The sequence below is a fragment of the Cetorhinus maximus genome, chromosome 11, assembly GCF_964194155.1.
Source record: "Cetorhinus maximus chromosome 11, sCetMax3.hap1.1, whole genome shotgun sequence".
Taxonomy (NCBI): domain Eukaryota; kingdom Metazoa; phylum Chordata; class Chondrichthyes; order Lamniformes; family Cetorhinidae; genus Cetorhinus; species Cetorhinus maximus.
In genome coordinates this window covers 120,053,739-120,072,224 of record NC_135889.1, presented here as the reverse complement: position 1 = coordinate 120,072,224, position 18,486 = coordinate 120,053,739, and the positions used below count along the sequence as shown (strand labels likewise).

Genomic DNA, 18,486 nt, shown 5'->3' with positions numbered 1-18,486 from the left:
TTGACTCTGAAATGCCCTCTGAAATGGCTTAGCAAGCCACTCAGTTGTAACAAACTGCTACAAAGTCACAAAAAAGGAATAAAACTGGATGGACCACTTGGCATCAACCTAGGCACCCGGAAACGACAACGGCAATCACAGCCCTGTCAGCCCTGCAAAGTCCTCCTTACTAACATCTGTGGACTAGTGCCAAAATTGGGAGAGCTGTCTCACTCGAACTCTCTGTACTCAAACTCAATCTGTAACCTCATGGCCTGGCATATTCCCCACTCTACCATTATCATCAAGCCAGGGGATGAACCCTGGTTCAATGAAGAGTGCAGGAGGGCATGCCAGGAGCAACACCAGGCATACCTAAAAATGAGGTGTCAACCCGGTGAAGCTATAACACAGGATTACTTGAGTGCCAAACAGCATAAGCAGCAAGTGATAGACAGAGCTAAGCAATCCCACAACCAATGGATCAGATCTAAGCTCTGCAGTCCTGTCACATCCAGTCGTGAATGGTGGTGGACAATTAAACAACTCACTGGAGAAGGAGGCTCCACAAATATCCCCATCCTCAATGGTGGAGGAGCCCAGCACAGCAGTGCAAAAGATAAGGCTGAAGCATTCACAACAATCTTCAGCCAGAAGTGCCAAGTGGATGATCCATCTTGGCCTCCTCCGGAGGTCCCCAGCATCACAGATGCCAGAATTCAGCCAATTCGATGCACTCCACGTGATATCAAGAAATGGCTGAAGGCCCTGAATACTGCAGAGGCTATGAGCCCTGACAATATTCCAGCAAAAGTACTGAAGACTTGTGCTCCAGAACTTGCTGCATCCCTAGACAAGCTGTTCCAGTACAGCTACAACGCTGGCATCTACCCGGCTATGTGGAAAATTGCCCAAGTGTATCCTGTATGCAAAAAGCAGGACAAATCCAACCCAGCCAATTATCGCCCCATCAGTCTACTCCCGATCATCTGTAAAGTAATGGAAGGGGTCATCAACAGTGCTATCAAGAGGAACTTGCTTAGCAATAACCTGCTCACTGATGCCCAGTTTGGGTTCCGCCAGGGCCACTCAGCGTCTGACCTCATTACAGCCTTGGTTCAAATATGGACAAAAGAGCTGAACTCCCGAGGTGAGGTGAGAGTGACTGCCCTTGACATCAAGGCAGCATTTGACAGAGTGTGACATCAAGGAGCCTTAGCAAAACTGCCGTCAATGGGAATCAGGGAGAAAACTCTCCGCTGGTTGGAGTCATACCCAGCACAAAGGATGATGGTTGTGGTTGTTGGAGGTCAGTCATCTCAGCTCCAGGACATCACTGCAGGAGTTCCTCAGGGTAGTGTCCCATGCCCAACCACCTTCAGCTGCTTCATCAATGACCTTCCTTCCATCATAAGGTTAGAAGTGGGAATGTTTGCAGATGATTGCACAATGTTCGGCACCATTCGCGACTCATTAGATACTGAAGCAGTCCATGTCCAAATGCAGCAAGACCTGGACAATATCCAGGCTTGGGCTGACAAGTAGCAAGTAACATTCACGCCACACAAGTGCCAGTCAATGACCATCCCCAACAAGAGAGAATCCAACCATCGCTCCTTGATGTTCAATGGCATTACCATCACTAAATCTCCCATTATCAGCACCATGGGGGTTACCATTGACCAGAAACTGAACTGGACTAGCCATATAAATACTGTGGCTACAAGAGCAGGTCAGAGGCTAGGAACTGTGCGATGGGTAACTCACCTCCTAACTCCCGAAAGCCTGTCCACCATCTACAAGCCACAAGTCAGGAGTGTCATGGAATACTCCCCATTTGCTTGGATGAGTACAGCACCCACTGCACTCAAAACGCTTGACACTGTCCAGGACAAAGCAGTCCGCTTGATTGGCACCACATCCACAAACATTCACTCCCTTCACCACCAACACACAGTAGCAGCAGTGTGTACTATCTACAAGATGCACTGCAGGAATTCACCAAGGCTCCTTAGACAGCACCTTTCAAACCCACAACTTCTACTACCTAGAAGGACAAGGACAGCAGATAGAGGGGAACGCCACCACCTGGAAACTCCCCTCCAAGTCACTGACCATCCTGACTTTGAAATATATCACCGTTTCTTCACTGTCGCTGGGTCAAAATCCTGGAACTCCCTAACAGTACTGTGGATGTACCTACACCACATGGACTGCCGTGGTTCAAGAAGGCAGCTCACCACCACCTCCTCAAGGGGCAATAAATGCTGGCCCAGCCAGCAAAGCCCACATCCCATGAATGAATAAAAAAAAAAGTTGAGACCATGAAAGGTGCTGCAAAAATACAAGTCTTCCACATTTTTTCTTAAATGTTTACTGCAAACATCTGCAATGTGCCAAACATTATCTCTTATAAATTGCTATGTTGTAGGAATTAAAATGTTTTTGTTTATGTTTAGTGGTGGTGGTGGGGGGTGGTGGGAGGGGGCAGGGAGCAGGGAGGAAGTCGGTCATTAGGACTGAGAAAAGGAGAAATTCCTTCACTAAAAAGGTTGTGAATCTTTAGAATCTCTACCCCAGAGGGTTGTGGATATTCCATCATTGAATCCATTTAAGGCTGTGATGGACAGAATTTTGGTGTCTCGGGGAATAAAGGTGTACGGAGAATGGGCAGGAATGTGGCTCTGAGGCAGAAGACCAGCCCTGATCTTATTGAATGGCAGAGCAGGCTTAAGGAGTCATATGGCCTAGCCCTTCTATTTCTTATATTTTTATGGCATATCATTTATGTTGTAATGCCATGGCGAGAGAAGCAGGGCATCTGGAACCATGGTGAAAGAGGACACCAACAGTCTAATTCCTTAACCAAATGAGAATTAAGGATTGAGAAAGAACCAGAGGAACGACAGAGAAGAAAATAGATTGAATTAGAGTCAAGTTAGATATTTAGGTACAAAAAGAGGAATAAAGAGAGGGGAAAAGTCTGGATTAAGAGAGAGACTAAAGAGACGATGTAAAAGTGTGTACTTTTTAAAAAAAAAATCCCTAAGAATAATTAGATATACATAGAAATGAGATTGAAGAGTTTAAATTGGTTCCGTGGTCAGCTGAATTTAGCTGAATTGATTGGCATTGCATTCATGTCATTAAAAGTTTTCTTCAGCTGTTAAGAGCCCTAACTTTCTGCACTCCTCTAATTCAGGCCCCTTGTGTATCTCTAATTTTCTTCGCTCCACCATTGGGCTTTCAGCTGTCCGGGCCCAGGGCTTTGCAATTCCTCCTTAAATCTCTTTGCCTGCTTTAAGACGCTTCTTAAAACCTACCTTGTTAATCCAGCATTTCGTCACCTGTGGCTGAGTATCAAATATTGTTGGATGATGGGTCTACAGTGCAAAGGCACTCTATAAATGCAAAGTTTTTGCATGTAAAGTTTTTGCTGTTGTATACCAGGATCTCTTGAGTGGGCATTCTCCACCTGCATAACCCACATGTAACAGTGTCTCTGTGGTTGTAGACTGGGTCAAGTATTCCTGGCACTTGGTGACTCAGTCTTCACATATCGGCAATTCAGCCTAGTCTTCAAGCAATGTTTTCTTAATTGAATTTTTTCTGAAGACATAACAAAAAGCCGACTAAACCCAGCAAGTGCCACAACCCAGGGATGATGCTATTTATTCACCATGAAGGAACTCCTTCAAATGGAGAATTTGTTATACTTGTCTCAGAAATTTAATCGAGGTGATTAAAATTACAGCTGGTTTCTGATGACAGTAAATAAGGAAAAAGTATTTCCACTGGTGATTAGGTCAGTAACCAGAGGATACACAGATTTAAGATAATTGGCAGGAAAAAGCAGAGGTGAGATTACAAGTTTTTAATGCAACGAGTAGTTATGATCTGAAATGCGCTGCGCTGAATTTGGAATGGTTGAAGCAGGTTCAATCAAGCAGATTCAGCACTTTGAGACAACTTGAATTCAATAAAAATCTGGAATTAAAAGTCTAATGATGACCATGAAACCATTGTCGATTGTTGTAAAAACCCTCACCTGGTTCACTAATGTCCTTTAGGGAAGGAAATCTGCTGTCCTTACCTGGTCTGGCCTACATGTGACTCCAGACCCACAGCAAAAAAATGCCCCAAGCTCTGGAACTCGTTCCATAAACCCTCTCTTTTAAAATAATCGTCAAAACCAACCTCTTTGACCAAGCCTTCGATCACCTGTCCTAATATCTCCTTATGTGGCTCAATATCAGCTGTTGTTTGACCACACTCCTGTGGAAGTGCCTTGAGGTGTTTTACTGTGCCGAAGGTGTTATATAAATGCAGGTTTTTATTGTGGACTGCAATACAGATGGTTCCAGAAGGGTCGATGTAGTTTCTCGGTGCTGCAAAGTTCTTATAAAGGAGGGAATCTCTGTGCTACTCACCCCCTTTTCATATATAAAAAAAAAACCTCAAATCGTTATATTTCTGATTAGGCTTCACATCCCTTTGTTTGTTTTTCCTGCCTTTCTGTTGGTTTTAAATCCACGTCTGTATTTTTGTTTAAATGCCGAGCGATTTTTTTCTCATCGTCGAAGCTCTTTATTTAACTTGACGTGAGGCAAGCTGGAGAGTGCACCCATTTAAAAAAAAAAACTGACTGGTGACCTCAGTAAATTTGCGACTGGATTGCGATCAAACTGGCTTTGTCTCACCGGACACTGGATTAGTCTAGAAAATGAGCCTGGTGGGAACTTTCTCTCTGCTCTGAGACAGCAATGTTTGGTGCAGAGTCGGGAATGTTGCTATCCGGTTCGCTCTGCCCTCCTCCAGTATCCCCATATCCCTCACTTTGTCTCTTCGCCGCCCCCCCACCTCTTCCCTAGACAAAGCCCTTACTCTGCTGGGGAACGGTTCATCTGCAGCCTGCCGGCGCCATTTCCCACTTACACCATGATCGCCCACGATCACCATACAGAAGAAGAAAGGAAATTAAGGACTTGCATTTATAAGGCACCTTTCACAACCTCACGATGTCCCCAAAGCCCTCTGCAACTAGTGCAGTACTTTCTGAAGTACTGTAGTCTCTGTTGTGATCTAGGAAATGCAGCAGCCAATTTGCACGCAGCAAGCTCCCACAAACGACAATGTGATAACGACCAGATTAACCTGTTTTTTGAGTGATCAGTATTGACCAGGGCATTGGGGAGAGCCTCCCTTCTCTTCTTTGAACGGTGCCGCTGTGTCTTTTATGACTACCTGAGAAAACTGATGGGGCGTTGGTTGAATGTCTTATCTGGAAGACAGTGGGCAGAATTTAGCTCTTGGCTGGCGGACGGACAGCCGAACCCTGTCACCGAAATGGGGCCCGCCACCATTTTGAGTGGGCGGGCCAATTAAGGCCCGCCCAGCGGCCTGGCCGACAGGAAGCGCTATGCGCTTCCTGTTCCGGGGGGAGGGATTCCCCAGCTGTCAAAGTGCGCTCTTTCGCGCATGCGTACGAAAGAGCGCACTGCTCCCAAGTCCTGTCTCAGGGAGTTTAGTGAAAGATAAGTAAAGTCAAAAAATAGAGACATTATAAAATTATTAACATGTCCCCCTCATGTGACAATGTCACATGAGATGGGACATGTTGATAACAAACTCATAAAATTTATTAAATTTTTCAAAACGATCATGAAACTTCATCCCGCCAGTGGATGAAGTTTCATTAATAATCTACAGGCCGCTGGGGCTCCTGGCCTGCCCGCCAGCCTTAAGGTTGGACGGGCAGAGCATTTAACTATCTTTATGAGCCTGTCAATAGCCTTAATTGGCCATTGACAGGTCGGCGGGCTGACAGCTGATTTCGCTGTCCACCCGCCTTCCTTAAGATTTAAATGGCTCAGGATGACATCGGGAATTCCTCCCGACGTCATCCCGTGTCATTTTCCCCTCGGCGAGTGGGCCCCGCTCCCAAATCGCCGAGGGGAAAATCCTGGCCAGTATCTCCAACAGTGCAGTGCTCCCTCAGCCTAGATTTTGTGCCGAAGTCTCTGGGATGGGGCCTAAACCCATAACCTTCTGATGCAAATACAAGTGTGCCATCCACTGGGCCATGGTTGTGTTAACATAGGTCAGTAAGAACAAAGAGAACGGGTGATAGAGACCTGGTAAGGGCCAGGATATAGGTAGCATGCTCTATTCCAGAAAGCCAGATGGCGAAGGATAGAAGTGGAGCCAATCTTTACATACTTCATAAGCTTTTATCTGCAGGGGTACAAAGTACAAACTTGCATCTCTTGACCCGACAACCATAGTTTCAGTCTGTTCCTATATATTCCCAGTTAATGCCCGCCCCCTTCCTAGTTTATGTTTCATCTCAGCACACATTTATACCTCCTTTGGGGAATAGTGGGGAAGTGTTGAAAAGATTAGTAGACTGATTACCAACCTGTTTGAACCATGCCACAAACACTCAAAGAACGAAGAACAAAGAAAAGTACAGCACAGGAACAGGCCCTTCGGCCCTCCAAGGCTGCGCCGATCATATTGCCCGTCAACTAAAACATTTTGCACTTCTGGGGTCCATATCCCTCTATTCCCATCCTATTCATGTATTTGTCAAGCTGCCTCTTAAACACCACTATCGTACCTGCTTCCACCACCTCCTTTGGCAGCGAATTCCAGACACTCACTACGCTCTGCGTAAAAAACTTGCTCCGCACATCTCCTCTACAGTTTTCTCCTCTCACCTTAAATCTACGTCCCCTAGTAATTGACGCTTCCACCGTGGGAAAAAGCTTCTGACTATCTACTCTGTCCATGCCACTCATAATTTTGTAAACTCTAGTGAGAGCAATCTGAGTTTCTCCAACCTCTCCTCATAGCTAATAACCTCCAGACCAGGCAGCATTCTGGTAAACCTCCTCTGCACCCTCTCCAACGCCTCCATATCCATCTGGCAATGTGGCAACCAGAATTGCACGCAATAATGGCCAGCATGACCTGGAATGGGACTTGAACCTGGAGTTTCTGGCTCAGAGGCAGGGACGCTACCTACTGAGCTACATCGACTCCTGCAATTAAATACAATTAAATACCTATTACTATACAATTAGCAGAGTACAATTTTGGATGAACTGAAGTTTATGGAGGGGGAAGAGAAGCCAGAAGACTGTAGGAATAGTTGGATAAAAGTTTCAAAGCCCTTGATGAAGATTTCAACTGCAGAGGGACTGAGGAATGGTTGGTGGTGGTTGATGATATGGAGGTGTAAATCTTAGCAATTTTGGTGCAGCAATGATCTATCCATGGTTACAAGACCGCTGCAGAATGCCCACATGAGGAACAGGATTCCACGTGACAGGATGATACCATCTCCTGCATCACTGAGTACACCAAGGCAACCCGGCAAGATGCTGATCACATCTCAGCATAGGAACAGGAGGAAACCATTTAGCCCCTCGAGTCTGTTCCTCCATTCAATGAAGCCATGATTAATCTGTGATCTAACCCCATACACCACCTTTGCCCCATATCCCTTAATACCATTGGTTAACAAAAACCTACCAGTCTTGATTTCAAAGTTAACAATAAGGAAGAGCATTCCAAACTTCTGACTGTAATTTTTAGTCCTGGAATCCCCAACCAGCGGAAATAATCTCTCCCCATCTTGTGTGTATGATGTAAAATAAAATTACACCCATTTGATATCTCAGATATGGGAATTGCTGTTATTCACAATAAGTGTTTGTGGTTGAAGAATAAGTCCAAAGCTAGTCTATTCCACAAGTTGGTTTATTCTTAAAACAGCTCTTCAGCGTAACAGACTTCTTAGTACCTCCCACATCAGAGTGTTCCAGCTATATCTATTTATACTGTTTTGATGGGAGAACCAATGCCCATCACCTGTTTTAACTAGCAGTTGTCTTTAACAGTGTAATTACTGATACATTGACAATTGCTGCCAGAAATTCCACAAGGTAGTGACTAGATAGCTAAAGGCTGGCAATGGTGGAGCAGGGATGCACAAGAGGCCAGAGTCAGAGGGTTGTAGGAGGTCAGAGCGACAGGGAGAGGAAATGGCCCTGGAAGGATGTGAAAGCACAAGGATGAGAATGTTATATTTGAGACATTGGGGCATTGGGAGCCAATGTAGGTTAGTAAGCAGATGGGTGATGTTGTAAACATGATGGGTGAGCAAGGCTGGTTGAGGGATAGGCTATAGACATCAGAGGTTCGGATGAGTTGCGACAGGGCCGAAGCAATCAGTAGCAACATTACAAATGGTGCAATTTCCATTATCAACCCAGTCGAGGGACCCAAAGCCATGCCATCTCCTCCTTCCCACAGCCCCCCCAGAATATGTCATGCACATTATAAGATGCTCTTGAATTGATGACAAAGAATGTCGGCAGCTGCAATCCCAATCATAGGATACATGAGATAGCTTTCACATTGCGCATGAGGTCTTATCCTGTTGGAATTCTAGGTAGATAACTGGTTAGAACAATAGAGGTTGCTTAAGAACATTAGAAATAAGACCTGGGTTAGGCCATTCAGCCTTTCAACCCTGCTCTGCCATTCAATGTCATGGCTGATCTTCTACCTCAACTCCCATTATCTGACACTTTTCCCATATCAATGTCTAAAAAAAAAACTCAGCTGCTCTCACTTGAGTTGATGCGAGTTAGAGAAAGTTAGCATGACACCTGCAGGAAGAGCATGCTGTAAGCAAGAATGTGTCATTGATATCTTAGACTCGTGCATTTCTATGACTGTTATACCAACTTCCTGTAATACATTACCTGTCACATTTACAACAGCCTTAATGTCATCAAACAGAGCATCCTCTAAGTTATGCCATGGAAGGTCTGCGCGCCCTGCCTGTTGGTCTGCTGACCTGTGCTCCTGCATGCCTGTCTATCGGTATGCGCACCTGTCGGTCAGCCTGCATGCCTGGCTGTGGGTGGGTAAATGTCTGCGTTGTACGTGTTTGTGCTGGACTGAATGTGAGTGTGTGTTTCTGTCTGTGTGTCTGCGTGCACGTGTGTCTGTCTGTGTAACAATCCCTCTTCCCAGCCGAAAACAAATGCGACATTTTAGCATGTTTTTTCTGGATGTTTCGAGCTGGACGTAGTCGATTGGAGAATCCTTCATGTTTACAGGAAAAATATTTGTCTGAGAGTAGTCGAAGTAATATCATTCCACCTTAAACTATAGTGCTTTGTGTGGGATATGTTGATCTTTCTGTCAGTCAGATTGAATTTTATATGAAAGATTTTTTTTCCCCAAAAAGCATGCATACAGTAAAAAAAAAATCCTGGGATTAGGTTTACCGAGCTTAGATGTTGTGTGTCAAATGGGCAAGGAAAATCAAAAGAAATATACCGAGGAACTGTTGATATTGGAGCAGCTGGGTGTTTACAGTGAGGGGTTCTTGGTGCATGTTAGTGCAGCTTGTAGTAGTGTGTGCTGTATAATGTTGATCTTTGTGTCAATCAAGTTGAATTTTAATCAGAATATGATCCAAGACCCACAGTAGAAACCTGGGGATTAGGTTCGCGGAGACTGTGTGACTTTACTGTTTGGGTTGCAAAAAAATGAGAGAAGTGGTTTTGATTTTCTTTTTACCCTCCTCCTCCTTCATCCTTGGGTCTTTGAACCCGATTGTGGGGGTGGGGTTTATATAATCATGAATTGCCACTGTTTATGTTGTAAGAATTCTCCTTTGATGCCTCCCAATTCCTCCGAATGGTTCAGTCAGTAGATTTGTGGGAAAAGGTGGCGTTGGGCCAAGTTTGATCACGAGTTGGCTGATCCCGACCGAAGTGGCTTGAGATCATTTAAGTAACCCTCTGTGCCCTGGGCTGCGAAGGGGTAGCCAGCGGAGGGAACTGGCCATGATCTGTGCTTTTGAATGCTCATCAGTGGCTCCTGCTGGGTAGAAAGTCATATACTGCCTTTATGTCACACCTTCAATGACCTAAATCACTTACAGCCAATTTACAAATTTTTATTCATTCTTGGGATGCTACCATCGCTGGCTGGGCCAGCATTTGTTGCCCATCCTTAATTGCCCTTGAGAAGGTGGTGATGAGCTGCCTTCTTGAACCGCTGCAGTGCATGTGGTGTAGGTACACCCACAGTGCTGCTGAGAAGGGAGTTCCTGGATTTTGACCCAACAATGATGAAGGAATGGCGGTATAGTTCCAAGTCAGGATGGTGTGTGGCTCGGAAGGGAACTTGCAGGTGGTGGTGTTCCCATGCATCTGCTGCCTTTTTCCTTCTAGGTGGTAGAGATCACAGGTTTGGAAGGTGCTGTCTAAGGAGCCTTGGTGTGTTGCTGCAGTGCAACCTGTAGATGGTACACACTGTCACCACTATGTGTTGGTGGTGGATTGAAGTTTTAAGGTGGTGGATGGGGTGTCAGTCAAGAGGGTTGCTTTGTCCTGATCGTATCAAACTTCTTGAGTGTTGTGGGAGCTGCACTCATCCAGGCAAGCGGAGGGTATTCCATCACACTCCTGACTTGTGCATTGTGGACAGACTTTAAGGGAGACAGGAGTGAGTAACTTGTCGCAGAATGTACTTACTGTTGTTATGTTGGAAAAATAGCAGTAAATTTGCACACAACAAGGCCCCATGAATGTGATAATGACCAGATCATCTGTTTTTAAGTAATGTTGGTTGAGGGATAGTTATTGGCCAGGATACCATGGAGAACTCCCCTTCTCAAGGAGCATTGAAACTTACAGTTCCCTAAATACGTGCAGGGGTAATGCTGAGGTTTAACCAGCAAACTCCAACAAAACAAATGAGCTCTCCTGTTGCTAGTCCAGCCAGGAGTGCTCTACCAATTGAGACACTGTTGTGGAGGGTTACCTGGTAGCCCCGCTCCCCTGCCCTTGTAGACAGATTTTTGAAAGACAAGGGAGTGGAGGGTTATGGTGGGCTGACAGGAAAGTGGAGTTGAGACCAGAGCTAGATCAGCCATGATCCTGAGGAATGGTGGAGCAGGCGCAAGGGCCCGAATGGCGTAATCCTGCTCCAAGTTCTTGCTCCATGGCAGCTGAACCCATCCAGACCCCGTGAATGTCGCAACCCTGTTGGTTGCTCATCAGCAGCTCCCTTGACTTATGGGCCTTACCGTGTATTTCCAGCATCTTCAGTACATAACCTCAGTGTTCCTCCTCCTGGTAGTTTGTTTGGTCTCTGCCCTGGTGCACTGAGCTGAAATATCTTCATTATTTTGCCCCACGTGTTTTCAGTTGAACTGGAGCAGCAGGATGATTTTCAAGCGATGATTTCCATCCTTTGTCTGTATTTTCTCTGCCTAGATCGCTTGGAGACCGAGACCTTCAACGCAGAGGAGTTTAAAGACAGATTTCTTGCAGAGGTAAGGGTGATTGGATTGACCCCTGTCGGGTACTTGAGCAGAGGTGGGAATGTGCGGGATGGTGTGGGATGATTATTCATTGCGAGTTGGCTGGGGCTCGTTGTGTCATAGGTGGTGTGTTCCACCATGCAGCAGCTCACTGCTCGAAGACAGCGCGAAGTCGAGCATGACATACGGCAGCAACAGCACAGGAACCTCGTGACCAGATAGCGTGAATTTTCCTGATCTGTGTGTTGGTCGCTCACTGAAGAAACTCAGTCGGGCATTCAGAGTGCACTTGGGATTCACAGCGGTGACCCGTTGATGTCCTCAAGGTGGGAGAGGAGGGTGGGAGTGTTTAAACTACATTGGCAGGGGGGTGAGAACCTGAGGGCAAATTGAGAGCAGGGAATGGGAGATGGAGAATTAGCGAGTGACTCTGAAAGACAGAAGCAGCACAGATTAAAAAGTGTACAGCACAGGAATTTGGCAGTGTTAAAAGATATTTATGTAAATGCAAGGAGCGTAGTAAATAAAGCTGATGAGCTGAGGGCACAGATTGACACATGGCAACATGATATCATCGTTTTAATGGAGACTTGGCTTAAGGAGGGGCAAAAATGGCAGCTCAACATCCCTGGATATAGTGTTTCCAGGCGAGATAGGGAGGGGGATAAAAAAGGTTGGGATGTCGCATTATTGGTTAAAGAATCAATTACAGATGTGAGGAGAAATGATATACCAAATGAAGCATCAAATGAAGCATATGGGTTGAGCTCAGAAATAAAAACGGGGCAGTCACACTGCTCGGAGTGTACTATAGACCCCCAAATTGAGGAAGGGAGTTAGAAGAACAAATTTGTAGACAGTTTTCTCAGTGCAAAAACAATAGGGCAGTAATCGTTGAGGAGTTCAAATACCCTAATATCAATTGGGATAGGAACAGCATGAAGGGTGCAGAGAGCACAAAATTGTTGAACTGCATTCAAACGAACTTTATCAGCCAGCAAATAACAAGCCCAACGAGAGGGGGCGCAATCCTACATTTTGTCTCAAGAAATGAAGTTGGGCAAGTGGATGAAGTAGCAGTGAGGGACTATTTTGGAGCTAGTGACCATAATATAGTTAAATTTAGCATCATTATGGAAAAGGAGAAAGATAGAACAGGAGTAAGAGTTCTAAATTGGGCAAAGACAAATTTTACAAAGCTGAGAGGTGAGCTGGCGCAAGTAGACTGGATACAGCTATTAGGAGGCAAAACTGTGTCAAATCAGTGGGAGGCATTCAAAGGCAAGATTCTACAGGCACAGTGTAGACATGTCCCCACAAAGAAAAAGGGTGGCACTGTCAAATCTAGAGCCCCCTGGTTATCCAGAAGCATACAGGCCAAGATAAAGCAGAAAAAGAAAGCTTATGACAGTCAGAAAAGACTTAATACTGTAGAAAGCCTAAAGGTTTATAGAAAGTACAGGGGTGAAGAAAAATGGAAATTAGGAAAGCAAAGAGAGGGTATGAAGAGATATTGGCAGGTAAAATCAAAGGAAATCTTAAGATGTTTTACCAGTACATTAAGAGCAAGAGAATAGCTAAGGAAAAGGTAGGGCCTATCAGAGATGCACATGGTAACTTGTGCACTGATGCTGAAGATGTGGGCAGGATTCTCAATGAGTACTTTGTCTCTGTCTTCACTAAGGAGAGGGATGATGCAGAGATTCTAGTTAAAGAGGAGGAGTGTGAAATATTGGATACAATAAGCATAATGAGAGAGGAAGCACTGGAGGGACTAGCACCCTTGAAGGTGGATAAATCACCAGGGCCGATGGATTGTATCCCAGGCTGTTGATGGAAGCCAGGGAGGAAATAGCGGATGTTCTGAGGATCATTTTCCAACCCTCACTAGACACAGGCGAGGTCCCAGAGGATTGGAGGCCCACGAACGTTGTACCATTATTTAAAAGGAGTGCGAGGGATAGGCCAGAAAGTTATAGGCCGATCAGTCTGACTTCGGTGGTGGGCAAATTACGGGAAGCAACTCTGAGACACAAGATAAACTTCACTTAGAAAGGAACAGATTGATCAGGGACAGTTAGCATGGTTTTGTTAGGGGAAGAGTGTGTCTTACTAACTTAATAGAATTTTCTGAGAAAGTGACGAGGAGGATTGATGAGGGTAGTGCAGTGGATGTTGTCTACATGGATTTCAGTAAGGCATTTGACAAGGTCCCACATGGCAGACTGGTCAGGAAGGTGAGATCGCATGGGTTGGACCCAAAATTTGCTCTGACAGGAAACAAAGGGTAATGGTTGATGGATGTTTTTGCGAAAGGAAAATTGTATCCAGAGGTGTTCCACAGGGCTCAGTGTTGAGGCTCTTGCTGTTTGCTGTATATATTAATGATTTAGACTTAAATGTGGGAGGCATGATTGGGAAATTTGCAGATGACACAAAAATTGACCGTGCAGTTGATAGTGAAGAGAATAGCAGTTGTCTCCAGAATTACATCAATGGTGTGGTTGAATGGGCAGAGAAGTGGCAAATGGAATTCAATCCAGAAAAGTGTGAGGTAATGCAGTTGGGGAAGGCAAACAAAGCAGGAGAATACTTGGTAAATAGGAAGTAATCGAGAGGGGTTGAGGAAGTGAGAGACCTTGGAGTGCATGTCCACAGATCCTTGAGGGTTGGTGGTCAAGAAAGCATATGGAATGCTTTCCTTTATTGGGCGAGGTATTGAATACAAAAACGGGGATGAAATGATGGAACTGTATAAAATGCTAGTTAGGCCACAGCTGGAATTTTGTGTACAGTTCTGGTTACCACATTACAGGAAGAGCACAATTGCTGTGGAGAGAGTGCAGAGGAGATTTACAAGAATGTTGCCAGGGCTTGAAAATTGTAGCTATGAGGAGAGATTGGATAGGCTAGGGCTGTTTTCCTTCGAACGGAGGAGGCTAAGGGGTGTACAAAATTATGGGGCCTAGATAGGGAGACAGGAAAGACTTGTTTCCCCTAGCTGAGGGGTCAATTACTGGGGGTGGGGTGGGGGGTGGGGTGATTGGTAGAAGGGTTAGAGGGGCCATGAGGAAAAACTTTTTCACCCAGAGGGTGGTGGGTGTCTGGAATTCACTGCCTAAGTTGGTGGTTGAGGCTGAAATGCTCAACTCAGTTAAAATGTCTGAAGTGTTGTAACCTGCTAAGCTACAGACCAGGTGTTGGAAAGTGGGATTAAAGTGAGCGGCTATTTTCTTTTTCTCTTTTTGGCTGGCGCAGACACAATGGGCTGAATGGCCTGTTTCTGCACCATAACCTTTCTACGGTTCTATTTGGTTCCCATGTGATATTTCAGGATTTCACTGAGTTACGTAGAAAACAGCAAAGAAACTGGCCATATAATAAAAGCAAAATACTGCAGATGCTGGAAATCTGAAATAAAAACCGAAAGTGCTGGGAATACTCAGGAGGTCTGGCAGCATCTGTGGAGTTGATATGATTCTTCAGAACAGTTCTGAAGAACAGTCATATTCAACACAGAAACTGGCCATTTGGCCCAATGTTTATTGCAATGTTGATGTACACCAGCTTCACCCTCTCTATTCACTTCAGCTCACCATATCCTTTCTCCCTCATGTACTTATCTAATTTCCCCTTAAATATATCTGTGTTATTTGCCTCAGCCACTCCGTGTGGTAGCAAATTCCACATTCTAACCAATCTCCGAGTAAAGAAGCTTCTCCTAAATTCCATAACAGATTAAATCTTATTGTTAAATCATGTGGACATAGTTTTGGACTTTCCCAAAAGTGGGACTGTCTTCTCAAACCCTTTCATAATTTTAACGGCGTCTATCAGGTCACATTTCATTGTCCTCTTTATTCTAGAGAAAGAACCCTCAGCCTGTTTAGTCTTTCCCGATAGTTGTACCCTCTCCAATCTGGTATCATCCTTGTAAACCTTCTTACACCTTCTCCAGTACCTCTACATCCTTTCAGTAATATGGAGACCAGAATTGCGCGTCGTACTCTGTGAAGTCTAATCAAGGTTCCGTATAAGCTGAACATAACTCCTCTCCTTTTCAATTCTGTTCCTCTAGAAATGAACTCCTCTGCATTGTTTGTACTTTTTGTGATCATAACCTGGGTCACAACTGCTAATGATTTGTGAATCTGTGCTCCCAGATTGCCTTGTGCCTGTACCCCATTCAGACTCCTCTTGCTAAGGAGTAGGTGGCTTCCCTTATTATTCCTACCAAAAATGCAGCGCCTCGCACGCATAAAGCCTTTTTTTTCAAAGGAAGGAGGAGGAATGGGTTATGCTCATTACTTGGGCACACAACCACAAACCACAAAGCATGGCCAGTCTCGTCCTCCGGCTGTGCTTTGTGCCTGGTGTGTGGGGTGGTAATTACAGAGAAGTGCTGCTGAGGTGAAGCCATACTGAAAATTGAATGAAATCTGTAATTGAATGATATCTGTGCTATCCTTCAGAGGGCTGGTACACACATTGAAACATGGGATGGAATGGCAGTGTTGTCTCGTCCCCTTGGTGATGATAACAATGATGCGTTTGTTTCCCTGGTGTCTTTTTGTTATGTGTGCTGTTTTTGGTGCTTTTCAAAGTGAGGAAAGATATTAGCAAAGTAAGTTCCATTTCAGACATCAAACACCCCCAGAGCAGGTACAGCACGGGGTTAGATCCAGATTAAAGCTCCCTCTACTCTGTCCCCAGTAAACGCTCCCAGGGCAGGTACAGCAGGAGTTAGATGCATTGTAATACTCTGCTCTGTTCCATCAAGCACTCTGAGCTTGGATACAGGAAACACTTACACACGGAGTGTTCTTCAGTTGGGCAATGGATGCAAGGATTTTGAAACTATTCCGGGGGTGGTTAGATAGCCTGAGGGCTGCGATCCAGTTTCTGTGAAAGATGGACTGCGATTGATGAACTGAATGGTTCCCTCCATAATTAATTATCTTTCTGATCTGAAGATTAGGTTACATCAGCTAAAGACAAATTTTTATACCTGCTAAAGAACAAACTTCCATTTGTATAGAACCTTTCATGACTTCACACAGTCCCAAAGCACTTCACAGTCAGTTGAAATATTGTCAGTGTCATAACGTTCGGAAACCTGACAGCCAATTTTTGCAGCAAGTCCCGCAAATAAATGTGAAAATAGCCAGCTTTTCTAATTTCCTCCCCCCCCCCCCCCCCCCCACCCCCGACCTCCCCCTGCGCCCCATCCCCGATTTTCTTCAAAATAGTGCCATGGGATCTTTTAAGTCCACCTGAGAGGGCAGACAGGACCACGGTTTAACATCTCATCCGAATGACAGCTCCTCCGGCTGTGCAGCACTCCCTCAGTACTGACACTTGGGCTGCGGCCTGGATTATGTGCTTGAGTCTCTCATTTGGGATTTGGAACCTATGACCTCCTGGCTTGGAGGTGAGAGTGATGTCAAGCTGTTCCTCTTCACGTGAGGAGTGATTTAAGATATAGAAGGAATCTCGACATGATACCATAGGTGAAAACCCTAGAACAATTTTACAGAGCCCTGGAAAGCCATGTGAATAGGCTGGTAGGTTTTTGGATGAAGTAAGTGATGTACCTCGTCCTTTCCTGATCTTATACTTCTCTCCTTATTGTGTGCTCAGTCCCCCCTGCACCTATGCCTGAAGTCCGAATTTCTTTTCCTTCAAGACACGTGGGCGTTTCTGGCAGGCCAATATTTGTTGTCCATCCTTAATTGTCCTTGAACTGAGTGGCTTGCTAGACCTTTTCAGAGGGCAGTTAAGAGTCAAGGACATTGCTGAGGATCACATCTAGAGTCACATCTAGGCCAGACAGGGTAAAGATGGCAGGTTTCTCTCCCAGATGGGTTTCTGCAACAATTGATAGTTTCATGGTCACCATTACTGAGACTAGCTTTATATTCCAGATTTATGGAATGAATTTAAATTCCACCAGCTGCTATGGTGAAATTTGAACCCATGTTCCCAGGGCATTAACCTGGGCCTCTGGATTACTAGCCCAGTGTCCACTACTGTCAACAGGAAACACGAGCCGATCCCTGCCTGATGTTATCCTGAAGATCTAAGACTGAGAACTCACAAATAGGCATACCTGATAAAGAAACAAGAGTGCTCATTCTTTTCTCCACCTTTCTGGCCCCACGCTTTGCAGTTCTCATTACCCATGATTCCATGTTTCCGCTCACCCATCAGCCTTTGTGTTTGCTGGCCTACATCGGCTCCCAGTCCAGCAATGTTTTGATTCTAAAATCTTAATCTTTGTTTTCAAATGCCTCCGTGGCCTCACCCCTCTGCAGCTCTGTAACCTCCTCCAGCCCTTTATCCCTCTGCATTCCTCCAATTCCATCCTTTTGCACATCCCCGATTTTAGTCGCTCCACCACTGGCGGCTGTGCCTTCAGCTGCCTGGACCCTAAGCTCTGGAATTTCCTCCCTAAACCCCTCTCTCCTCTCTCTTCATCTCTAAAAATAAAACTCCTTAAAGCTAACCTCATTGACCAAGCTTATGGTCACCTGTGCTGTTATCTCCTTGTGTAGCTTGCGTTTCGAGTTTTGTTTGATAATGCTCCTGTGAAGCACCTTGGGATGTTTTACTGAGTTAAAGACTGTATGGAAATGCAAGCCACGGTTGTTTTGCTATGACCAGTAGACATGCACCTGCTCTTGGCTTTTGTGACCCTTCACATGAAAAAGATTTAAATGGTGGACTTCGAATTCCAGAAACAGGTAACAGGAATTGAAAGAAAGATAAAGTAGTTAGATTTATGGCAGCATCGGCGGAGAAGAAATCAGTTAACGTTTCGAGCCTTCATGGCCCTTCGGCAGAACTGGAGCATAGTTAGAAGAAGGGAGAAATATAAATTGGTTTAAGGTGGGTGGGTGGGGGGGGGGGGGGGGGGGGAGAGACACATTGAGGGTGTGGTGTGGCGATTGTGGAGATGAGCAGATAATCAAAAGATGTCACAGACAAAAGGGTCAAAGAGGTGTTGAAGGTGGTGGTATTTGTCTGAGAAAAGTGCTAATTAAGAATGGAAGACAGGATATTCAAAGTACAGCTCTAGTGGGGGTGGGGTGGAAAGACTAAAGGTTTTAGTTTTAGATTTAAAAATAATGGAAATAGGTGGGGAAAGAAGAATC

The 18,486-nt window shown here is 45.1% G+C and overlaps 2 protein-coding genes across 4 annotated transcripts in view; one reads left to right on the top strand and one right to left on the bottom strand.

Annotated features, from left to right (window-relative positions):
• nhej1 (nonhomologous end-joining factor 1) overlaps nt 1-18,486 on the top strand; it is a 249,883-nt gene that overhangs the window by 42,084 nt on the left and 189,313 nt on the right. For all 3 annotated transcript variants that reach the window (XM_078552707.1, XM_078552708.1, XM_078552709.1), the window contains one exon: nt 11,286-11,344. In XM_078552707.1, the coding sequence (XP_078408833.1) occupies nt 11,286-11,344 (59 nt within the window). The remainder of the gene's footprint in view (nt 1-11,285; nt 11,345-18,486) is intronic.
• The window catches only part of LOC144686882 (tubulin alpha-1D chain), a 917,839-nt gene that overhangs the window by 716,923 nt on the left and 182,430 nt on the right, over nt 1-18,486 (bottom strand). The gene's annotated exons all lie outside the window — the stretch shown is intronic.